General features: G+C 60.4%; 1 protein-coding gene across 1 annotated transcript in view; it reads right to left on the minus strand.

Moving 5' to 3' along the window:
- Positions 1–24,365, minus strand: part of HDAC4 (histone deacetylase 4) — a 192,114-nt gene that overhangs the window by 61,826 nt on the left and 105,923 nt on the right. The window contains exons 4-5 of the mRNA XM_090285259.1: positions 9,225–9,469; positions 887–1,037 (exon numbers count right to left, since the gene is read on the minus strand). Coding sequence (XP_090141385.1) covers positions 887–1,037; positions 9,225–9,469 — 396 coding nt within the window. The remainder of the gene's footprint in view (positions 1–886; positions 1,038–9,224; positions 9,470–24,365) is intronic.

Consider the following 24,365-nt stretch of genomic DNA (forward strand, 5'->3'; position numbering starts at 1 on the left):
ATGCTGACACAGACGCGCACTGCGGTCACCTGTGCCTGCTCACGGCTCAGAAGCTGACGCTGAAGGGCCTTTCGGGACCTGGGGGTCGGCGCTGCGTCTCGGAGGGCACGTGACATCTTCTTTCCTTGTGAGCACAGGATGTGCCAACCGCCCGTCCATCACTGCCCACGCCCTGACACAGGGCGGAGCTGCGCCCCTGACTTATTTCGGGATGACGAGGGGACAGCACGTGCAGCTGAGCACTGGCGCTCTGCGAGGCCTGGGGCTGGTGCGCACCGGCTGCCGGAAGCCAGTGGCATAGCGGCCACGGGGCATGTTCCCTTCGACCAAGCTGGGTGGGAAGCTGCAGCTCGGCTGCACCAGGCCGGCCTCAGGCTAGCCACCTTGTGCCCAAGTCAGTGTGGAGTGCACAGTGCCCTCGGTCCCGCGGCCACGCAAGCCTCGAGAATGTTCCAAAAGGGGGGCAGCAGCGCACAGAGCAGCCTCCAGGGGCACAAACCACCCCGGCCTCCAGACGTGCACGCACAGCCGCCCGGCAGCCACGGTGCCCCCACATGCCAGCGCCAGGCCAAGGCCCTCTGAACGCCGCGACAGCAAGAGCTGTGAGACGCGGAGGGCCGAGCTCGCGGGTGGAGCGTGCCCTGCGCCGGGGGTGCCACGGCTTCTCAGGCCCCTAGGGGTCTGCAGACGCTCTTCACGTCACTCAGGCTAAACCAGGAGCTGTGCTGACCGCTCTGCAGCCCCCACGAGGGGCAGAGCCCACCATCGGGGCTGGAGCACAGGCAGCAAGGCCCTGGGCGGACGCTGTGACGGGGGAGGCGGCCCCCAGAGGCGGCTTCTGGAGAGGGCGCGGAGAACCCCGCCCCCGGCACCGCGGCAGACTCACTCTCTTTGCCTTTCTCCTTGTTCTTGAGCTGCTGCAGCTTCTGCTCCCGGTGCCGCTGCTCCAGCTCCTGCTCCTGGCGGTGCCGCTCCAGCTTCCGCTGATGCTCCAGCAGCTCCTGCTGGTGCTTGATGGCCAGCAGCTCCTGCTGCTGCTGCGGGAAGGGGGGGGAGAGAGGTCAGAGCTGGGCTGAGGCAAGAGCGTGCGCACGCACACCCGGCAGCAGCGCCTGCAGGGCTCCCCGACCGCTCAGGGCCCCGGGCGTCCCTCCCCTTTCAAGGGTTAACGAGGAGAATAAGAGCAGTCCCACCCCTGGAAGGAAACACGCAGGAAGGGCTGTCCGGCCTGCAGGCTGGGAGTGCCCTGCTGAGAAGGACACACAGCGTGGAATGCGCCTGCACCCGAAGGTGCCGCTGCCCCAGAGGGACGCAGAGCCCTGTGGGGACGTGCAGGGCAGCCCAGGCTGACATGCCCCGAGGCCTCCACGCTGAACACAACGCGCTCACACGGGACGCTGCCCAGTGACGAAAGGGGACAGACACAGGAAAGACCCCGGGCGGACGGCACAGCGCGGCCCCGCTGACAGGGAACGCGGACAGTGACTGGGGGTTGCAGGCAAAGTCTCTGCTTCTGTGACATCTAGGGCAGGAAGTCCTACAAGCTGAGGATAAAAATCAGAGGCCGTGTCCAGGGCTGAGGCAAGAGGAGGGGCAGGTGGGGCTCCCCAGCTGGAACCGTCCGAGGAGGTGGCGAGCGCAGACAGACCCTCAAAACCTGTCCACTTTGTTGTGTGTAAGCTATGCTGGTTATCTTCAAACCGACGTGACTGATGATATAACGTATCTTTACGACGAACACCACAAACAAAAAGAAAACGCAAGGCTGGGCGAGGAAAGCCTCACAGCACCTGCGACGCACAGGCGCCCCCGTCCAAGTGGCCGCTGCACAACGAGGGCACGATGAGCAGCCACTGAGGGGGCAGGAAGGGGTGAGGGTCCCAGAGGCGGTGAAAGTAGTGGGACCTGCGTCCTCTGCCCAGCGACCGCAGCCCCCCAGGGGCCATCCCGGCAGAGGGAGACGTTGGGGGAAGGGCCCCATGAGCCAGGCCTCTGCGCTGCACGGTCGCAGGGCCACCAGACCTCAACAGCCCAGCCCCCCGGACGGGGGCGCCCCTGCTCCTCTCTGGGTCCCCAGGCTCACGCATGTGCCCCAGGGTGGAGGGCAGGCCTGCAGGCCCCCCCCCCCAGGCCCTGCCCTGGGGGCTCACTGAGGCCCCAGCCTGCCACCCCTGAGGGCCTTCAGAGACAGAGGCTAAGAGCTACCCCTCCCCCACCTCCCTGCGCTCCTCTGGAAAAGGTTAAATTGAAAGTAAACACACCCCAAAGCACCGTCTTCACAGTCAAATGCGCAGTGTTTTAGGGGCGCGGCAGTCAGAGCAGAACAGGGCGTGGCGTGAAGCCGCAGCCGGTGGCCTCCTCCCCAGACCTCCCGGGCAGGGCAGCGTCACCCCTGAGGCCTCCTTGGCCAGAACACAGCTCTTGCTGACGGGGGCTTCCCTTGGGGTGGGGTGTTCACGTCCAGTAACACGTGTGGTCTGGCCATGGCATCCATCTGTGGACCGTTTGGGACTAAGCTGCTGTTCCCTACAGGCTCCCCGCGTCCTCCCCACTGGACGCGCCGGCTCACACCCAGGGGGCAGCCGCTCCAGGATGCCCCACGTCGCCCTCCCCTCTCCACCCCAGCTGGCGCTCCAACGCCACAAACACAGGAAGGACCAGCCTTCAGCGTGACGGTCTGGAACAGAGACGCCCAGCGCTGCGTGTGGGCCAGGCTGCAGGCACAGCACTGCTGGGGGGCGGGGGGGGGGGGTCACCTGCGCTCCCTCCGCCTTCGCCGCCTGGGCTCGTAGGGCCCGGGCTTCTCCTTTAAGGTGGCGGCGCCCTCGGGAAGACCCGCATGTCCTCCGCTGCTGGGAGTCCCGCCCCATCCCTGCCCACCTCCCCACCTCCCCACCTGCCCACCAGAGCAGGGCGGCGGGGCGGGGGTCCCCAGGCTGCCTGGGGCTGGGCAGGGGCAGGGTCCCGCCCACAGCACGCGCCAGTGAGGAGGCACGAGGCGGACGCAAACGTCCACAGCTGCCGCCTTGGGAAACCGACAGGCAGTTATTTTCTCCCCTACAAGCCCTGGGCGGCCTCGCGTTGGAAGGTGCGCGTAGCGGGCGGCAGGCGCGGCCCAGGGAGAGTAGGGTCCGGCCCAGCAGCCCGAGCGGCCCTCGGGGAGGGCGTGCCCGGCGAGGCCACCCACCTGCTCATGAACAGGTTCCTAGAGACCAGAGTTCCTGCAGCACACTCGTTAGGCGCAGACAGGCTCGGGGGGAAGCGGGACTCCTGACAGTGGCAGCCACGAGCTATGCCAGGTCCCAGGGTCACAGCCAGGGGCTCCTTAATGTCGCCCCAGGGGACCTGGAGGCGGGGCTCCAGGCAACAGTTCTTCAGCCACCTGGGGCGGGTAATAAAGGGAGTCAGCATCCCCACCGGCTCCAGTGCCACGAAGCCAGGTTTCTGCCCAATTTCCTCCCTGTCCCTGCAAGGAAGAGAGTCACACCCCTCAACTCACTAGCTCTTCAAACCCACCCCACCCCCTGGAACAGCCCAGAGCACCCCAACAGGCACAGACAGAGAACAGCTGATTCACAGGCAAGAGCACGTGTGATTCTCACTATGTGGGAGTGGCCGTCACTTCCGCCCAACCGACGGGGTAGGGGCCGCACGGAGAGGAGGGAGCTCGGGCCCTCGGCTGCTGTCCCCGCCCTGGAACGTCCCAGGAGACCCCGAGGGAGCAGAGCCATTCCGGACAAACAGCCTCTGATGCCGTTTATCTGACGCACAGAGCAGTCCCGCTCACAGAGGCGGGAAGAGAAGCGGGGCTGCCAGGACCGGGCGCCGTGCTCCAGGTGGGGACGTCTGGCCACGGACGGTAGCCACGGCTGCAGAACAGGGCAGGCGGCAGTGACGCTGGACCTCAGGTCCAACAGCAGCCAGGATGGTGACATTTATGAACATTCACCTCCACGAACAACAGCTCAGGGACCTGGAGGTGACAGTCTCCACCACACAACCCAGCAACCCGCCCTGAAGAACTGCAAGCGGGGCTGAGACAGTGGGTCACAGTCGCCAGGGTACGGAAGCGATGCACACGCCCAGCAGCAGGCCCGTCTGGACTGAGGTCTGTCCCATGAAGGAGGGCTCCTCAGCCCTGAGAGGGAGCCGAGCAGGAGCAGGGGGAGGGGGAGTGCTCCCCGGGGCGGGGGGAGGGCCAGGGGAGCAGCTGCCTAATGGGCACAGGGTGTCTTTTTCGGGTGGTGAAGACGTTCTGTGTTATAACCAGACAGTGCTAGCAGTTGTGCAATATTCTAAGTGAACTAAATGTCACTGAACCACTCGCTCTGAAATAGTCAAATAATAAATTTTAGGCTGTTAAAAACAACGAGTAAGCAGAAAACCAAGGATTCTCCACCTAATACAACAAAAAGAGCACAGCTGCCCCCCCCCCCAACCTGAGGACACGCTATTGACTTCAGAGCGGAGGGAAGCGGGGCAACACCGGTGTGAGCGGGAAGCTCCGACCAGCCGCCCCATCTGCGCCCCGACTGGGGGCTGAGCCGCACCTCGCCAGGCCTGGGCCCCTTTGGTTCGCTGATGACGCTCAACCCGGACGCCGCCGGCCAGGGCCCAACTGTTCCCGCTGTGGAACCCCCACCTGCCGGGCCCCCTCAGGCGACAGCGAGTGTGGGCCCAGTTCCCAGCCACACGCGCCCTGCCTGACGGGCACAGGAGAGGGGAAAGCTCGCCTGCCCCAAGGATGACCACAGTCCCGGGGAGCAGCAGAAAATGGTAAAATAGCTCAAGAGACGATGACTCTCAGCACAACCTGCCTCCCCCAGCAAACCGGCTCTTCTAGGAGAAGGCCAGTCCCTGCACACGGGACCCAGGACAGGCGCTCGGCCCTGCGGGAGCCAGAGACTGGGGGGCCTGACTCAGCTCCACGGGGGGAACGGGAGGGACGCTCCTGGGGTGACCCTGAGGGGCCCACGGCGTGGGCAGCGCAGGTCCACCTTCCCCGGAGCTCCTGCAAGCGGCACGGCCACAGTCAGAGGCTGGGCCAGCGGGAGGTGCCCTGGGCCACCAGGCCTCAGGCAGCAAGCGCCCACAGCGGGGGCCCCGCCAGGGCAGCACCGGGCACGGCTGTCGCTGTCACAGAGAACCCTTCCCGACCTCCCTGTGGTTAGGACGTTTCGGTCACCGTCCTTATTCGCAGGTGACATTCCTCTCTGGCTAGAGGATGTGAAATAACAGTTTAATCGTACGGAGATGAACCAAATAAAAAATGTATGAAATACCCAGGAATTAACGGAACACAAAGTCTGTAAGGCTATGTGAAAACCCCGCAAGGCTTTTTACTAGGACAGCAGCAGCCTCCGGTCAGCAGGCTGCAACAGTGTGCTGCTCGACTAGAGACTGAGTCTCAGGGAGTGGTCAGCGGACCTCGTGGTAACTCAGGAACTTGCTGCGACTTCCCTGGACATCCAGACCAGTCTGGGGGCCTTCACGGGCCAGAGCCTGCGATCGCTGGAGGAAGAAATGGGACGGAACAGGATGACAGGCCCCTGTGATGCCACCACGGCAGTCCTACCGAATGGTGGCCATCGCCACTCGAGCAGGAAGGACTTGTGTGACTTAGATGCTAACGCTGCTTTTACCCTTGGACGAAACAAATACTTAAGTGATTGATCCTGACCTAGAGACGTAACAAATCCCAATTTCAGACACCTGGCAATACAAAAACCATATGACTATCATTAAGCTCAGAAATAGCTTGTAGGACAAGAACGCCTCCCTGACCATTGCGGCCGCATGCACAGGTGCCGGCCACTGTGGGGAGCACCAAGGGCTCTCAAACGCGGGACTGGATGGCATCGGGAAGGAGGCACCTAGGCCAGTGGTACGGGGGACGTGATTCACTCCGGGGAAACCCCAGAGCTGTATCAGGAGGGACACACGGTCCCGGCGTGCTGGGTGCTACCCCAGTTGAATGAACAGTTTCTGGCTCAAGCACTCCACATGCCCCGCCCCCACCTGGGGGGCGGGGCTTAGGGCCCAGTCTGGAGAGGACCTGGGAGGACCGGAGGCCCTGCCTCAGCCTGACTAGCAGGAACTGTCAAGGTCATGTGCAGTGCTGAGCACTGGAACCTTATTAACAGATCTGTACCCAAAGTTAACAAGACGAGGTGCATTTTAAAAAAAGATTCCCTTTTATTTACACATTCCTATTCAAATTCCCTGATTTAATGACACTAATTAGATTATGTGCTCAAGAAATCTGTCTGGCCAACACTGTTGCCAAACGTCACTAACAAGGCAGCTCATGAAGCGTTCGATTGAAGGCAGCTACAGTGACTGGTAACGACAGACATGCAGAGACCATGCAGCCCTGAGACCCGCCGGGGCTGCAGAGCGGGCCCAAGCCTCCCCCCACCCACCAGGCCAGCCCGCACTGGCTGGAGGACTCGGGAGGGACACCCTCCCTTCTCCACAGCAGTGACACAGACTGCTGGGGCGCCGGGTGGGGACAGACACAGGGCCAGGGAGGCAGAGCCCCAGGGTGGAGGCCCCAGGCCCGCCCCCCTGCCCCGGTCTCGATGCTTCTTGCCCCCCTCACCTCCACGGGGCTGGCTTACTTCTCAGTCCCTCTTTTCTTCTCTAAGCTGCAAACTCAGCCGAGTCCCCCAGGAGCCGCCCTGCGAGGGCACAGCGTGGCACTGTCCGCACGCTGCCACTGTGAGAGCGGGCATGGGGATGGGGGGCAGCACGGGGCCCCGAGTCCTCCCTTCGCCCGGCACAGCTGTGCTGGCTGCAAATGCACATCCCGGTGGGCAGGCGCCAACAAGTGACAGGCAGGGACACACGGTGCTCTGGCCTGGAAAGCGAAGGGCCCACTGGTCGTGAGGAGCCAGGACAAAGGGACCCACCTGGATGTGTGGGGACAGGTGGACAGGGAGGTCCTTCAGTCTGTAAGGCAGGGACACAGGATGTGGTGGCAGAGGTCCTGAGGCCCCATGCACTGGTCTTTACGTCACCTGCAGGGTCTCAGAAATGGGAGGCTCCTGCTGCAGAGACAGAATGAGAGCAGCGCCTGTCGGGGGCCCCTGTCGGTCACTAAAAGGCAGCAAACGGAGGCCACCGTGGGCTGCACCCATCATGTTCAGCTGGCAAGCAAACATTTCCCACGGAAACAGAGCTTCCTCCCATCCTGAGGACCAGAGGCACACTGTCACCCCCACAAGCAAACGTGCCACAGGCCGCCCAGACCCTCCACCCCCACGTCCACCACTCAGGGCAGCACCAGGGAGCAGAGGCTTTTCCACCTGCAGGTCCAGGCCCCATCAGAAGCCACAGGCCCCCTCGTGTCAGGGAGGTGAAGGGCACGGCTCTCCCAGACACGAGCACTTGTGGAAAACTCAGTCACGCTGGCTGCCCGTGCGCCCATCTCCATGGAGACCAGGGGCACCCCGGTTCCACAGGACCACTGGGCTCCTCTGAGCTGTGAAGGCCAAGCAAGGCCTGGACGTGCCGCGGCGCAGCCAGGTGTCTTCAGTTTGCCTAACGTCAACCTTAGGAGACCAGCCGGGCCAGGGCAGCCACCCCACACCGAACGAACGGAAACCGAAGCGACCATCGGGCCTGCCAACCCCGGGGCCTCCAGCGCAGCGACCCCGCCCTGGTCTCAAGAGCGCCTGGCTCACCACTGCGAGCACGTGCCTGCATCGTGAGCTTCTGGACCCCCAGGAGGGACTCCCAGCTGCCACCAGACCACTCTCAGGGACACGCCTGACGCCGTGACGCCGCTCACTGAGCCAGGCGGCCCCGTGGGGAGACCTCTGCCAGCAATGCGGCCGGGAAGTCTGCGACAAAGCTGCCACCACAGGCCTGGCACGCAGGCCTCCCGCCTGTCAGCGTGACTGTTGGATGAAGACGCTAAGCCAGTGTCTCACGAGGGGACTGCTGGCCAGAGGCAGACACGGACAGGCCACCAGTCCCCTGCAGGGCATGCGGGTGTGTGCTGTCTTGGTGCAGGCTAATTAATGCCTGAGGCAAGTCAGAGCTGGCGGGGTGACGTCCACCAGACGTCGTAAGGGCTGCGGAAGCCTGTCCTTTAAGGGCACCGAGGAAGCACCAGCTGGCACCAGAGTGTGGGCTGTCTGATACACGCGTGGCCACGAGGCGCCAGAGGGGAGCCTCTAAGAGAGATGCTATCTACATGTCTACTGTCCAGCAGTTTGCAAGATGCAGCGTGAACAAACTTTTATAGTGATTACACATTGCAATAATATTTTAGAAATGTGACATGGCCCCTAAGGACTCCTGGTAGTCAGCCCTAGTCTGACCCCTCCCAGGGTGCACCAGGGTTGGTGAGACCAGGGCAATATGGCAGGAGAGGGCACATCACTTCCAAGGTTAGGCCACGGACGACACAGAGGCCTTGGTCCCCTGCTCTGTCATTCCGGGAAGCTATGCTGGGAGCGGCATGTGGTGAAGGCCTGCGGTCCCTGCCCACAGCCTCGGGGCCAAGCAGACGGGGTCTGCGGCCCTGCCTGCCAGCGACACCCCAGCCTTGTGGGAACCCTGGCGCCACCCACCAGCTCAGCTGCTCCCAGGTCCCCAACCCGCAGAAACGAGGGGATAAGACATGTCTGTCTGAAGCTGCTAAGTTCTGGGGTGATTTGTGACACAGCCACCAGGAAGTGACACACGGGGGGTCTGGCTGCTTTGTTTTACGGCGGCTACCAGGAAGGTAAAATTACCTCCGCGACAACACGGGCCCTGCACACATCTGCTGGACAGCGCCACCCTACTCGGGTCTGAGCACAGTGAGAGCTGGTCACGGTCGCACGTCCCCGCGGGGCTGCCCACTACTCGCTGCAGCTTCACTGCCTCTTACCAACGCATGTTTCTTTCCTGTGCATCTAACTTCAAAATCTGGGGTCTGATTAGGTATTTGTAGAGAGTAAGCAGCACCCAAAAAAGACCTGTGTTACTTTTCTTGTTTTGTTCAAATATAAGAAAACGTTAAAATCTCTTTCGAGTTACAGAAGGTCAGCAGGAGGAATGAGAAGACCCAGGAAGAAAGATAAGTGACCTGCAACGCGCCGCCTGCGACCCCCGTTCCGGGCTCCAGCCACGCGTCTGCAGGGCACGTGCGCAGAGGCCTTCGCCCCGCTCTGCGCCCGCGGGTCCCACAGCCCGCCGCGCCCGTCCCCGAGGCCCAGCGGCGCGGGACTCACCTTGACGTGCTCGTGCAGCTGCGCCTCGTGCTGCCGCGAGAGCTGCTCGTGCTGCCGCTGGAACTCGGCGATGAGCAGCTGCCTCTGCAGCTGCTGCTTCTGCTTGAGCGCAAGGAGCTCCTGCTGCAGCTGCTGCTCCCGCAGCGCAGGCTCCGCCAGGGACAGCGGGAACTGCTGGTCCAGGCGCAGGTCCATGGGCACCGGCGGGGGGGCCACCTGCAGGGGCAGCGCCGGGGGCACCTCCACTGCGGAGAGAGCACAGCACAGCGTGGTCACCGCAGGCCACAGCGCCCCCGCCCAGACCATCGGATTTCAATGCCTCTCCCCGCTCTTGCCCAACAGCTCATGATGCAGCTCTCACAGCCGCCGGCGAAGGTGGCCCTGCCCGGGCTGCAGGCCTGTCCCCTGCTCTGACGGCACGTGTGAGACACGCAGGGCGAGGGGAGGGAAAGGCCCTGGGGCCACACCGTGCTCAGCAGGGAGGCACACGGCCTTCCTCGCACCCCCGCTCTCAGAGCCATGGCACGGCGTGTGCCACGGGATGGTCCACACAGACCTCAGCGCCGGGGCCCGCTCCCAGGGCGAAGTGAGCACCCTCTCGGCAGACGTGTTTACCGGCTGCAGCCCACGGCAACCTCCCAGCTGGCCTGCCAGGCGCACGCACAGCCACGTCCCCGCTGCACAGGACGGACGGTCTCCTTCCGGCTCGCGTGCGGCCGAGGACAGCCCAAGCGACTGGGATTAGAAGCAGCAGCTGGAGCCGCCCCAGTGCCCAAACTCCACACACCCCGGAGCGAGAAGAGGAATGCAGGGAGTGCGTGAGTTTCCAATGCCGGACGTCACCCAGGAACCCGAGGGGCGGGCTCCCGCTGCGACAGCTCCTACCTGGAAACGCAGCAGCGCAGGCCGCACTGTGGCCCCAGCAGCCCTTCCGTGGGGCTCAGATGTGCTGGGGCCGAGGCGAGGGCACAGAGGCCCACGGCTCCCCCGTCCCTTCCAGAAGGGTCCCCCCACAATCTGCTCTGGGCCAATCTCTTCATCAACTGACAAGCACCAGACCTGGGGGCCAGGGTAGGAGATTGGGGCCGTGCCCTGAAGGGGGTGCAAGACTCAGCTGGGAGCCCCAACTCCACACACCAGGGCCACCAAGAACCAATTCCCTCACCTCAGGGCCAGTTCTGCCTGGACCCTCAGCACAGACTACGTCATGCGCTTGACAGGCTCCCAGAGTGCTCCTGGGAGTGCCCCTAACATGCGCGGGACGGACCTCAGCCCCGGGCCACCGAGCCCTTTGGTCGCAGACATAACAGTTCCTGACCAATTCTGTGCTCCCACGCGTTCTGGTGGAAGAGCCCATGAGTGGAACGGCCCCTCGGGACAGAGCATCTGTGTGGTCACCGCCCAGGCGGCAGGTCCCATGCCGGCCCTGCTGACGAGGAGAGGCCAGCTGTGGGGAGCCCTGTGTCGGGGCCCCGTGCTGACGCAGCCCCTGCTCTCTGAGCTCTGCTCTGCGGACAGACATGTCATCAGGCTGCTGCACGGGGCTCACGGAGGCAGAGCCCAGGACACGGGCTCCCCGGCTCCTTCCCACCCCAGAGCCCGGAGCCGCTGCAGCGCCAGGTGCCAGGCAGGCTGGGCCCGGGGCCACAGGACACATGAACCGTGCAGAGCGCCGTCACTAATCAGCGACCCCATCCGGCTCTTCAAGCTCAGACAAGCAGCTGACACTTCTCTTGTTCCCCAAGTCAGCGAGTGCAACCCCCAACTTTTCAAATGTATGTGCTTTTATCCAAGTACTGGGCCTGACTGATTACGAGGTTTTTATTTGATGTTTATGCAAGAAAAACTGACAAGCAGGGTGTTTTCATGAACAGGCCCAGGGGCAGTGGTACCAGCCCCACCCCCACCCCACCTGCACTCTGGCAAGACTGGACTTCGTTCATCGGCCTGCTTTTCTCTTTTTTGATCTTTTTACTATGAAAGTATAACAAACAAGAAAAACTGGGTAAACAGCAACGTGTTTTTAAAAGCTGGGTCTCTTCCCCCATCTGCTCCCAACTTTCTCTTAGGAAACAGTGTTGTGAAGGGCAGGGAGCAGAGCTCTGCAAACAAACTTGGGAAAAGAGGACTCGACCCCAGGAAGGGCCTCTAGTCCACGCTTCTCTGCAGGGGGCTCCCCCACTTTCACTGGTGGGCAGTGCCAAGTACTCCCTAAGCAGCCTGCTGTGATGGGTCACCAGGTGCCACCGGCCCCTTCTGTGCCCACGGATGCAACTGGGAGGTCATCTTCTGTGAACTTGCCTCCCTGCCTCCCAACTTCCAGGGCGGACAGGTAACAGGCCTTGTCAGGTGAGTTTTGTCTTTGCGTTCGAAGGACAGGCCTGACCTTGCCTTTCTGGGTTACACACATAGTCACCGTCTTAAGGAGAACGCAAGAGTCTGTAGAGGTGGAGGGCCTGGCTAAGCGGCGCTACTTCAGCTTCTGTGAGTGACCGCTGAGCGCCTGTGAGTGACCACAGTGCCTGTGCTTTGTGAGCGGTGGCCGCTCAGTGGCCACAACGGCAGGGCAGGCAGGTGTGGCCACGCTGGGAGACGGGCCAGGGCCCAGGACCCACCACTGCCCATGAAAGCACGTCCTCTCTGATTCTGACTTGGCACGGATGTGGCAGGGCGACCATCAGGAACATCCAATAGTTCACCGCTTTTAAACTGACCATAGACACCTTGGAAAGGATCCTTTCCATTAACCTCAACCGCGTGGGCACCACCGTGTGTGCACACTGCTGCTGTGCTGGGAGCCAGGCACGGGCCCAGCGGCCCAGGGGCATGTGGGTGGGTCACTGTGGCTCCTGCGGGGGGAGGGGGCAGTGTGGAAAGGCCAGGCCTCAGGCGGAGGAGCTCAGGAGGAGAGGGCACTGGCCTCGGGAGGCACAGGCAACGGAGGACGTGGTCCTTCCCCCCGCACTCGCCGACCTAGGTGGGAAGAAACAGAGCCACTCCTCTGCTACAGGAAGTTAAAAGCAGAACAGAGAGAACGGTGCGTTGAACGCGACCTAAGCCTGAGACCAGAACTAGCTCCTGCCACTTCTCCACCTCTGCCGACAATGCTCAGAAACAAGCATGGCCCCGGGAGGCTGCGCGGGGCTTGAGAAACGCTGCCGCTCGCCCCAAGTGTGCCCCACGCCAAGACGCTGGTGGGGGGTGGCCGCACCTGGCCTCGGCCCTGCCCCGCACACCAGCTGCAGGGAGAAGTCACAATTCCCATTCATTCAGCCTCTGGTGCGCGTCAAGCGTGACTTACACTCTTTCGGTATCAAAAGCAACTGGAAAGGCCGTGAGTTCCCACAGAAGCTGCTAGTTAGTGCCTTTGACCCAAAGGCCTCCGAAGAAAACAATCAAACCTTCTCTCCTTAAAGAATGCAGCTCTGGGACAAAAAGGCCTGTGTTCTCCTGAGTGCTTTACGGTGCGGGAGGAAGCTGCTTTTACAGGCCGGGCCCTGAGAAACAGACGTACACAACCCGACTCCTGACGTCAGCGGACGCACAAAGCGTGTATTCAGTCCCGACGAGACGCGCAGCCTGTGCTGGCGTCACACGCCCGCAGTCACAAAGGGAAAAGACCGCGAGTCTCACTTCTTTCTGTGCAGCCAGCGATCCCAGAAAAGGGGCCATGGCTTCACGTCCCAGGCCAGGCCCTCCTCTCCGGCACCACCCCCGCCACAGCCTCTCGCTGCGACCTTCTGCCTGTTGGGGGTGGGGAGAGGGGGCCGAGCGGCTGCTGGTGCCATGTGCCCGCACATGCTTGGGGATGATCCGTTTGTACCCACGGGAGGCCCTCAGTGGGCATCCTCCTTCGCAGGGACTTCCTTTTCCCATTTCTTCCTTCTGAAACCTTAAGGTTCGGGTGGTAAATATCCTGCAGGACCCGGACTTCCATTCTCTCCCATCTGCTTTCTTTTCTTTTGGGCACGGCTTCCTGTGAGGTTTCCTTACACGTAACCCTGAGGCTGTCACTTTCTAACCCTGCTGTGTGTTTCTCACGGACAAGCCAGCTGCCACGTGCCAACAACCAGGGCCCCTGAGCACCCCATGTGCCCTCCTGTCCTCATGTCAAGGGTGACGTGTTTTCTCTAATCCCCGCGCACAGCCGCGGTCACTCCCTGGGCTCCTCATCCTTGCAGCCTGCTTCCTCCTCACCTGTTGTCCTGGCTCGAGCCCCAGGCAGGCGCCGGGCCACCCCAGGATGCGTCCCTGAGCCACAGTGGGGGCACGCGCTCCTGGGAAGCTGCCGGCAGAGTCGGAGGCTCACGCTGAGCTGTGCTGGCGTTGGGCCAGCGGCACTGGTCAGGACACCGAGGCCCATCTGGCACACAACCCCAGAGCGGCGCCTCCCACCTCTGCCAGGGGCGAGGGCAAGGGCCGAGCCTTCAGGGCGTGATTAGGGTCCCCGCACGGGACGCTCGTCACAATGCGGCAATTCATGCCCCTGTTCTCTTACAGAGCCCACGGCCCCCACTTGCTCCCCTCCCCAGGCTGGGGATTCTGGATGACCTTCTCCAGAGGAGAAACCCTCCCCTCGGCCACCGCTGGTGGGGGACTCCAGCGCGCAGCGCAGTGGGGCAGGCGGTGAGGGGTCCAGCTGCGTCAGCCTCCACGCCACCCTCCCCCCAGGCCCTGCTTCCACGCCCGCCCGCCTGGCTGGAGGACAGGGGCGCTCTCTGAGGACGGTGGCCCAGGTCCCGGGGGTCTGCGCTTCACCACAAGCGGTCACAGGCACGTTCTGGCCAGACACGCCCGTGTGGCTGAGGCCCCGCTTCCCAGCCTCCAGCCTGGGGTGGGGGCTGCTCCTCCTCCTGTCCCCCACTTCATGAGCTTACGTCCTTACGACCTTTCTCTGGAACGCACGTTCATTTTTTATGGGAAATCGCAAAACCACACAACGGCAGAGAGAGCGCCACAGCTGGCTGCGCGCTCTAACGACTGACCCCCGGCCACACGCACGCCCCACGTCCGTGCCTTTCCCTCCCGTCGTGAGCGCGGGCCAGCCCGCGCGGCCTCTCCCGTAGCCGCTTCCTTGGGCCAGTGGCTCTACCCGGACGCGTCCCAGAACCCAGCCACAGCCCCAGGCCCATGCACAACGCTACCCAAGGGCCACAAAGCGCTCCCGTTTCTTGGAGCCTCCCACACGGTTTTAGATTGTACTCGAATCAAGACCCAAATAAGGCTGGCACACTGCAGGTGGCTGATCTATCCCTTGAATTCTTTTCAACCTACAGGCACCCTCCCTCATGCTCCCTCACCCCTGCACCCCTCCGACTTCTGGGCTGGAGGCACCAGTCCTGTGCGTGGGGTCGCCTGTATGCCTTTTGCTGATGGAGCCTGGGGAGCACATTGGGGACCCCTTGCCCCGGTGTCTCCTGTAAACTGCTGGTGGGACCTGGTGGCTGGGGTGCGTTCTGGGTGGAGGTTCCATGTGCCTCCTCAGGGAGCCCCTGAGCCCACCAGGCTTTCCTGTGCTGAGCAGCTCCCTGCGGTGGCTGCCCAGGGACCTCACCGGGTGCCGCCAGGCCCCCCACCCCCTCCCACTGCCAGCACTGAGGAAGGACCCACATGTCAACACTGGCACGCAGGCTGCAGTTTTTAAAAGGCAGGCAGGGCAAGTGCCTTACCCTCTGGCCCCTTTTTTGATCCCCACGTGGCATCGGACACTCCCCTGCGGAGGACAGGTGCCGCCCCCCACCCTCGCCGGAAATGGTGTTGGGAGACCGCAGTGTGGGTGCCGCGGGGTGGGGCTGCGCCTGCCGTGTGCATCTTTACTGGACGTGCAGTGAATCCAGGCGGGAGCGGGCGAGAGCCACGTGTTCCATCTGCCGTCTCTCATGGGACTTCAGAACACACGACTTATTAAAAATATCAGTCAAAGAACTGAAGTCGTATCAAGTTTTAGTCAAAACCCTGACTTATATGCACTATCACTGTCCCCAAGCTGACCTTAACCGAGTTACAATGATTCCGTTTAACACTGTGGGGTGGGGGGCGGGGCTGAGCGGGGTCTGAAGTGCAGCTCAGTGCAGAGTCGGTGACACTCTGTGGGGGACGTAACTGACGTGCGTGGCCCTCACCCGGGCCTCCTTTGTAAACGAGCGTGCGCAGCCTCTCTCCGCCACGTTTACATGCATACGTGTGATGCCGAAAGACGCGTATGAAAAGCACCACCACGTAAATTGCACCGGAAAAGTGAGAACGAAAGCAACGAGGGCCCGAGGACAGGCAGCTTCGTTCTGTGTTGTTCTCGACTGAGGCACAAACAGGAAGCAGTGACCGTGCCCGGCGGCGGCGTTCCCAGGGTCCCAGGTGCGCGGAGCAGGGGAGACGCGCCGACGGCCTGAGTGCGCTCGCTGCACGGCAGGCGCGGCCCCTTCCGGGCCCCCGCACGGCTCCAGCATCGGGACGCAGCAGCGCACCCCCAGGGCCGGCCCCTGCGCGCTGCCTGCTGGCACAGAGGACGCTCCAGCGGGAAGGTGGGCTGCACGGCGCTGCCGACGGTCGCTGCTCCCAGACAGCAGGGCCTGTGGGCTGAGCCTGGCCGGGCTGATCCGCGCTCCCTCATTCAATGTCTAAGCCCATGGGCCCCACAGGGCCGGGAGAGGTCCCCGCGTGCCCCGTGACAGGACAGGGAAGGGAAGCACTGAGTCTGAGCAGCCTGTCCGATGCCACCCAGCAAATGCAAGGGCAAACCCAGAACTGGAACTTGGGGCAAAGGGGGCGAGTGACCCAGGTGGGGGTACTCAGGCAGGGGGTCCTCGGTCGGGGAGCAATGCAGGACCCAGGCCTGTGGGCGGATCTGCCAGCACAGCGCCCCGGAGCCCCTCCCTTCACCACATACACAGCCAGTACGCCCCCAACTCCCAGCAGGCTCCAGCGCCCCCAGAGGGGACACAGCGGGGGCCAGCCAGGCACTAGGAGGGCGCGCACAGACATGGCTAGGGGCATGTCACCCTGAAGGAAGCACCTCACTGGCCGGGGCCCTAGGGAGACAGCCGTCTTTTCGTGGGAGCGGACGCTCGCAGAGAAAAGGAGAGAAGCACAGAGGCACGAGAAGTCCACCCTGGGCTCCAGTGGCAGCGGAGAAGCGGGGCTGGGAAACAGGAGGGGGGCCGCCTCCCTGTCCTGACCTCACAACCAACACAGCGCGTCGGGTTTTCAGGCTGAAAACCTGTTTACCGGAGACAGGTCTGGGGATTTACAAACAAAGGGGGGGGGGGGGCTTGATGGGCCCAGCACTGTCCTCTGTGAAGGCAAGTGGCCACTACCAGGAACACAGAGATGGGGACGAAGAGAAAAGGCAGGAGTCCTGGCCCCCATCTTTACCAGCCAAGGCTGAGCAGGGGTGGTCTCATGACTGGATTTGCCTGTCACCTCCACGCCCCAGGAACCCAGCTAAACCCTGAAGGGAGCTGTCCTCCTGCCCCCAGGTGGCCACAGATAGGCCCCCACCCCCATCCCGACTCAACACAGGGTGGGAGGCGCCCACCTGCCTGGCCTCCTGCTCTGCAAACAGCAGCACAGGTGACGGTCCCTTAGGTGATGACAGACACGGAGCCAAAGTGGAAGTCACAACTTCAGGTGGTACCAACAGGACCCAGAAGCGTTCTAGACTCGTAAGGCAGCAAAGCAATGAGAGTCCACGGCTGACTAACGTGGGGACAACCAAAGCCTAGCCTCCGTCCTCGCCCTCATCCTGGGGGCTGGGGACAGCGGCAGCAGCCGCTATGCAGAGGTCACAGCCCCAGCCTGAAGGAAGGAAGACGCTCTCAGTAGCAAAGGGGACGGGGGGAAGAGGCTAAGACACTGGGGCAGCATCCAGGCAGCGGGGCACTTCAGTATTAGTCAGAAGCTGCCCCAGCTCACCCCGCTCCTGACCTGCCCACCTTCTTCTGTGGAGGAGCCAGCAATCCCGCCCCAGGGCTGGCCCCACAGGGCAGGACTGTAGACAGATGGCTGAGATTTTCCAGAAGTGGTAGAAGACAAGGATCTGCAGACATAAACAACCAGGCAAGAGAAAACAAAAAATAAACCAAGACCATTTCGGCATTGGCCTGCGGGCACCGAAGAGCAACCTCAGCAGATCCTGGAAGGTAAGTGTGGTCCCCCCCGACCCCATCACACCCCAGAAGGATGGTGGTAACAGGCAAGAAACAGCAAGCGCTAAGGGGAGACGAGGGTCAAGCTAGAAGCGCGCTCAAGGACCTGTCTTCCAAGTACGAGAGCAGAATTCACATGGACCTAAGACATGTGTCCGTCCAACACCCCCTACATGGCCTCAGGCAAGGACAGGAAGGGTGAGCAGAGGAGGACAGACAGGAAGCTAGGCCCACAAGGCACTGCCTGAGCCAGGTGGGCATCAGGAGAGGCTGAGGGTGTCGTGCAGCCAAAGACAACGGGAAAACTGGGGAAGAGGCGGGGGACAGGGTAGGGCCGTGGGCGCCGGGACAGGAAGGACAGAGTGCAGACACTGTGGGTTATACAGCAGCATCACACACCTAAGGGAGAAACAGTCAGAGGGTGCAGCTTCCAAAGCCATGCGGGGGTGGGGGCAGACCGGCCAGAAAAACTTGAGAGAAAAAAGGAGTCCGGCAGCTGAGCACACACGCGTGCGTGGAGCTGGGCACTCCCGGACGGAAGTGCACACGTGTCTGCAAAGTCTTGCCAGAAAGACCCACGTCTGAAGGCTCCCACCTCCAGACCAATGACCAATCCACAGGGAGCAGGCAGCAGGGGTCCGTTTTCAGTGCCAAGACAGTGACAGAATCTGGCAAAACGGAGCGCGCGGGGAAACACTACAGGTCACAGCGCCAGCAGCTGCAGGAGAGGGACTGCGAAGGGTCAGAAAACAGAACAGAACAAAACAAAAGGGGGTGGGGGGCAACCCGAGGTGCGGCCGAGGCAAACGGCAAACTGTGTGCCTCTAGGACCACCAGGGCCCCTTGATGCTGGGTGAAGACCTGACCAGATCAGAGCTGTTCGTCTTGTCTGAGGATGAGCCACGGCAGTGAACTTGCATCGGCACCCAAAGGGGTCCCTGGGCTTGAGGGGGGCACCAGGGAGCTGTGGGGGAGGCGCACAGGGAGTGAGGCTGGTTCCCCACGGCTGCGGGTGGGGGCGGGGAGGTGCCAGGGAACTGAGGATGCCGCCCGTGTGGCTGTTAGTCACCCGGGAAGGCTGGTGGCAACACAAGCCCCTCCCACTATGTGTCTAAAGTTTTCTATGACGCAAAGTTACATTTTTCTTAAAATTACATTTCTAAGTATCTTATGGGCCGAAGACCAATCGGTAACCATTTAAAAATAATTAGAACAGAAAAATCAGTGAAAACTATAACGGAAGAACGTGCAAGGTTCTGCTCTTACTGGACTTAAGGAGAACGGATATCCTGGAGTGCTATGCGTCAGGAGAATGCAAACAAATAAGCTAGATACGTATTTCAAGAAATCAGAAAGACAACCCTAGAACAAATGCAAGGAGTGGAGCTGGAAGGAGGCAGTAAACGTATGCACAAAATAATAAACATTCACCCCAGATGTCCATACATAACAACACAATCAAAGATCGGTTCTATAAAAATACCATGAATTAAAAAGGTCACTAAACTTCAGATGTGACAGAGTAAAAGTATTTTATAAAATGAACTTTAGGCCAATCAATTTTAATACCTACATAAAATAAACACATGTCCAGAAAAACATAAGTTCTCCAGGTTGACAAAGAGTAATCCTTAATCACAAGTCAAACTAAATCAACACTTTACAATCTTTCCTCAAACATCGTATTACAGACAGTACTATCAAGCTTTCTACTAAATGATCATTCAGTTAAAAAAAAAAACAAAAAACATGAGACTAGAAATGTAAAGAACACTCCTGAGTTCACTCTAGGAGGCCGCTATAAAACCTTGTTACAAAAACCAGATAAAGACAGTTTAAGAAAGAAAAATTATACTCAGTCATGATATATCCACAAAAAATCCCAGATGATTTTTAGCAGGCTTAATCTAGCAGTCTATAAAAAATATAGACCACAATAAGTGGCATTTTAAAACAAGAAATGAGCCCAGGCTGGTGTGGCTCAGTGGACTGAGTGCCAAGGCCTGGGAACCAAAGGGTCACCGGTTCGATTCCCAGTCAGGGCACAGGCCTGGGTTGTGGGCCAGGTCCCCAGTTGGGGGCGTGTGAGAGGCAACCACACATGGATGCTTCGCTCCCCTTTTTCTCCCTCCCTCCCCGCTCTCTAAAAATAAGTTTTTAGAAATCTTAAAAAAAAGAGAACTGCAACATCTCTATAGAACATCTATAAATGTAATTCACTACATTAATAGTAAAACAAAAGTATATTAAAAAATCCAACTATTCATTATAAAAGCTCTTAGCCAACTAAGAATAAAAGACTTTCTTTAACCTAAAAAAGAGGATCTATTTAAAAAAAAAAAAAAAAAAAAGACCCCTACAGCATATATTGCTTTTAATGGTGAACCTCGAAAAAGACAAGATCCAGCCAATGTCACCCCAGAAGGACCTCGCTGGGTGTAATGACACAAGCCAAAAGGGGAGGAACAAAACTGCCAGGACTCAGCCTCTCTGGCTGCCCACACAGAATCCTCCCTGCAAAGAAAGAGAGAAAGAAAAAATTATAGAGCACAATAGAACTAACGAGGACATTTAACAAAGTTCTGGAAAAGATCAACATTAAAAAACCAAGTTGCATTTCAATGTAATGCAACAGGTAGAAAACCCTAATATTTAAGAAAGTACCAAGTGCCCACGATTAAATCTACCAGAAGCTCGGAGACACTGTCGTTAGTAAAGACCATGAGAGACGGCTGACAGGGGTCTTCAATGGCTGGAATGAACGAGTAAGCAGCGTGCGGTCGAGAACAGTGAGAGCCGCTACCAGGAGGCCATCATTCTCTCCGAGTTGGTCTGCAGGTCCAATGCAGGGCAGTCCGTGAACTTGACGAAGTGATTCTCAAACTGCAGCTGACCCCGTGTTTACCTCCGGCAGTTAACTACTTATTAATAAGGAAGCAGCAAGGGAGTCAAGACATTGTGGAGCATCGTCAGCCAGGGAGCAGAGCCTGTGTGCTCAGCCAGAAACTGCAGCCTCACCCCCCCCGCCCCCCGCCTGAGGGGACCCAGCGTGGCCCCACCAAGGGGCAGAACCCCCCTGCCCACTCTGGTACCAGACTGCTGGGGGGAAGGGCCCGACCACAGAGGGCCGTCAGTCTGACATGGGAAAGGGGTGAACTGGCTGGGGGTGGACCCATCAGAAGCCCACAGGAGCTTGGGGAGTTGACTGGTTAGTTTGAAGACGCTCCCAGTCCTTTCCCAAGCCCAGGGTTACATACAGTCATCCCTCTACATCGCGGTTCACTTAGCGCTGCCTCGCTGTATTGCAGGATTTTAAAAAATAATTACTTAGCGCAGGTTTTTCGCATTACTATATGCATATGTTGGTGACTTGATGAAGCACACGGCATGTCAGCCTCTTCAGACAGACAATCCCATGACTTCGTAGGTAAGTTTATCATTTGCACCACCAGCCAGAGCCAAGAGCCAGTGACACCACTCAAGGCATCTGCTGACCAGCTGAGTGTGCCGGGGGCCAAGGACACAGGACGGAGGCACAGCGAGAATGGGGGAGGCCTGTGAGGAGCGCTGTTTGCGGGGAGACAGCGAGAGTCCCGTCTCGGCCTAGCAAGAGCCCAGGTGGGACGCAGACATGCAGAGGGGCACAGGCTGGAGCTGGAAAAGCGACCTGCAGCAACATTGAGGAGGTTTCTGAGCTGTGATGGGGGGCGGGGGCACTGAGCCCCCCAGGGATGCGTTAACAAGGATGAGAAACCATCCAAAGACGCCCCGGGGACAACCCGCTGCTGCAATGGAGCAGAGAAGAGAAACCCCCCTGAGGGCCAGGGCGGCAGGAGGAACCACGATGGCATGCCCTTGCGACCAGGTGGCCGAAGAAGAGGGTGGTCCGCTGTGAACACCGGGGAGGGGCCAGCGAGGGAGGGCCGGGCCTGGCCCCAGGCAGTCGGGAGTCACTCTGTGGAGCAGGGAAGCTGGCCACCTGCCCGCTGCTGCAGTGCCCCCAGGAGGGCGGCACCCACAGCCACACAAAGGCCAGCAACGCCAACCAACCTGAACCTAGAGTTGGGGGTGCTCAGGGTGGGTGCAGCTCGAGGGGCAGAGAAACAAAGTGCCGACCTGGGCCCATCCCTCCTCCCGGGGCCAACACCAGCAGGGGCGGTGAGGCTGGAAGACACCCCACAGCTGACACCGGAAACCACCACGAGGGCCAGAACCCAAGCCCCTCACTCGCCTGGCCCCAGCAACACGGGGCGCAGGCGCAGACCAGCGTGCGCGAGGGCTGTCACGGCGGGGCCACACCGCCAGCCCCGCTCAGGGCAGGCAGCCAGACGGTCTACAAGCCCCGGCCCCTCAGAGTTCTGGTGAGTGAGTAGGAGGAGCACAGCCTTCTGGGAGGCAGGCCGGGAACGTGCGCTATAACCTGAGGGCAGCATTCACACCTCTGACGCAGCTCACTCTCCCGCGCGTCTGTGTCACAAACCCAAACTCATGCTTAAAGTCCATGACAGCACGTTAAACCATCACCTGTTTACGAAGTCAAATACACACAGTCAGTACACACGTATGTGCTTATGCTTTTACTTCACGGCGTGTGCACCTGTCAGTCAGGCCCACAGGATGCAGCCCCTGCCCCAGTAATCACTGTGCATGGTTTTCATGTCACTGCATGTAAACACACATGTTCATAATGCACGCACACATACATAATATTTACGCTGAAATTCCATTCGAGAACAAAAATGGGATGTTCCCATTCTTCTTCCTCAAGAGAAAAATAAAAAAAGGGAAAAGTTTCAGAAAAGAAATACTGGCTGCAGAGGAACCTGTCTTGATCACCTCGCCTTAGAATCACCAGTTCCGACGGTGACGCTGAGGCCAGAAGGACGCTGCCCCTGCGGGCACACCCTCCTGAGCCGCAGGGCGCGCTGGGTCCGGGGCTGCGCGGCTCCGTGGGCCTCAAGCCAGCCCCCCCGCGCTGCACTCGCTCTCCACTGTGAGCATCCACTGTCACCTGACCGCAGCGCCTGCCGGAGTCACCCGTATTCTACTTCACGGTGGCCCCGAAGCGCGAGGGCAGGGACGCTGGTGGCTCCAGGGTGCCAGAGAGCAGCCGCCACCCCCCCTTGGTGCCGAGGCGGATGTTCTGCACCGACTCGCCCCACCGCACGAGCAGGCCCCCGCGCCCCGCTTACAAACTCAGCATGAGGAGGCACGCCTGCGAAGGGCCAGGGGCCGGGGAGGTGCCCCCTCGCGGGGAACGGAAAACCGGGGAGCTGACCAGACTTCCCCTGTGCCGACGAGCCGGAGGGCGGAGACAGGGCCAAGACCGCCAGCAGAGCGGCTTTCAGGACGCCACCTGGCCTCAGAAAGCAACCCTGGCGACACCGAAACCCTCCGCGAGACACAGAATCAGAGGGGCCGAGTGAGCGGCAGTACAGTCAGCTGGGACAGCCGCCAACTAACTCCTCGCCGTTTTCTTTCACCTCGTAAGATCCATTTTTTAAAAAATTCCACGGAATAAAGTATCTCAGCTTTACTTGTTAACAGGGTGGGAAAGAGTGACTCGTGGATTTTTTTAAAACAGGTTTTTCTCACTGATGTTGAACGGACAATGCGGAGGGGCCCCCAACGCCACCACCAGGGTCCTCCCCAAGTTCACTGAGCAAGGACACAGGGCGGCCGCTGCGTCCCCGCGCCAACATGCCCCAGCACGGCCCCAGAGGCACAGCCCGCGCGTGTCCCTCTCCGCCCACGGCCTCCCTGGTGCAAGTTCTCCCACAGAGAGGCGGCTGCTGCGAAAGACGAACCTGACCTCCAGATATGAGCGGCAGGTAGAGCGATCCTCACGGGACCTGGCTGTCTCACCGCACGGACAGGTGTGACTGCACAAGGACACCAGCATCGCAAAGCGAAGGCGGTGACACAGAAGCGTTAACGAGAAACCCACGTTTTCCTGCTGGGCGCTCAGTAAAAAGGCGTGTGTGTGTCTGGAACCCAAGTCCTTGCCACCCCAGGAAGGGGTGCCGTCGGGGACGGCGCGCCCCGGATGGGAGAGCCGGGCCGGGGAGCTGTCAGCAGCGTGCTGACCCCGATTCCAACCGGCCACACCCTGTGAAGCGACCGCCTGCCCACCCACCCACGCAGCCTGCCGCCTTTACCTGCTCTCGGCTGGGCCTCGGCTGCGCTCACACCTGTAAGTCACTCTCTGAAAGCCATTCTGATGGCCCAAAAGTCACTGGATAAAAATACATTATCTAACAATTAAAAACAGTTCCAGAGGTCTAGGAAGGCCTCAGACCTCTGGGCAATTGTCCTTGCATTTCAGTTTCATGAGGTCAAGTTTATGTAATACAAAGAACACGTTTCAGAATTTCCTTCTTAGCAACCTCCAACGCTTGGTTCTGTGTTTTACCTAACAGCTGGGTTGCAGCGGGAACCAGTATTACTAAACACTAACAGTTGAAATACTTAAAAATAGAAGGTGTTTCTTCCACTTGGTGGAGAGAGAAGAGAGGGCAGTGCAAGAGGCCGGCCTGAAGCGGGCTGAGTCTCTCGGGAGACCGGACCCTTCCAGCACGGGTGGGGACGGGGCCGGCCTCCGGGCCAGCCACGAGCATTCCCCCTGGACTTTCTGGACCTCAAATGTCCACCAAGGAATGCAGCCTGTTTCAAGGGTTTGGTGGGTCATGAGGGCGGGGAGGTGAGGGAAAACCCAATCGGCATCTGGAAATGTGGGACTTGAGTGCACGCTGGGGCGGGGCAGACAGGAGTTAGGTTTAGTCTCAGGGTCTAGAAGGCACACACGGGGCACTTGTTAAAATCCAGCCATAACACACGTGTAAGCAGCCGCAGCGCCTCCCCAGCGGGCAGCACCTGCCGTGGCCCGCTGCTGACCTCGTCGCCACGGTTATGGTGATGATCAGGCATCCTGGACTGTGATGCTCAGCGCCCTGCCTAAGGCGTGGGGGGCTGCCTCCCCAGCTGGACACACTCTTCC

Source organism: Furipterus horrens, unplaced genomic scaffold (genome assembly GCF_987537825.1).
Source record: "Furipterus horrens unplaced genomic scaffold, mFurHor1.1.pri manual_scaffold_1, whole genome shotgun sequence".
Taxonomy (NCBI): domain Eukaryota; kingdom Metazoa; phylum Chordata; class Mammalia; order Chiroptera; family Furipteridae; genus Furipterus; species Furipterus horrens.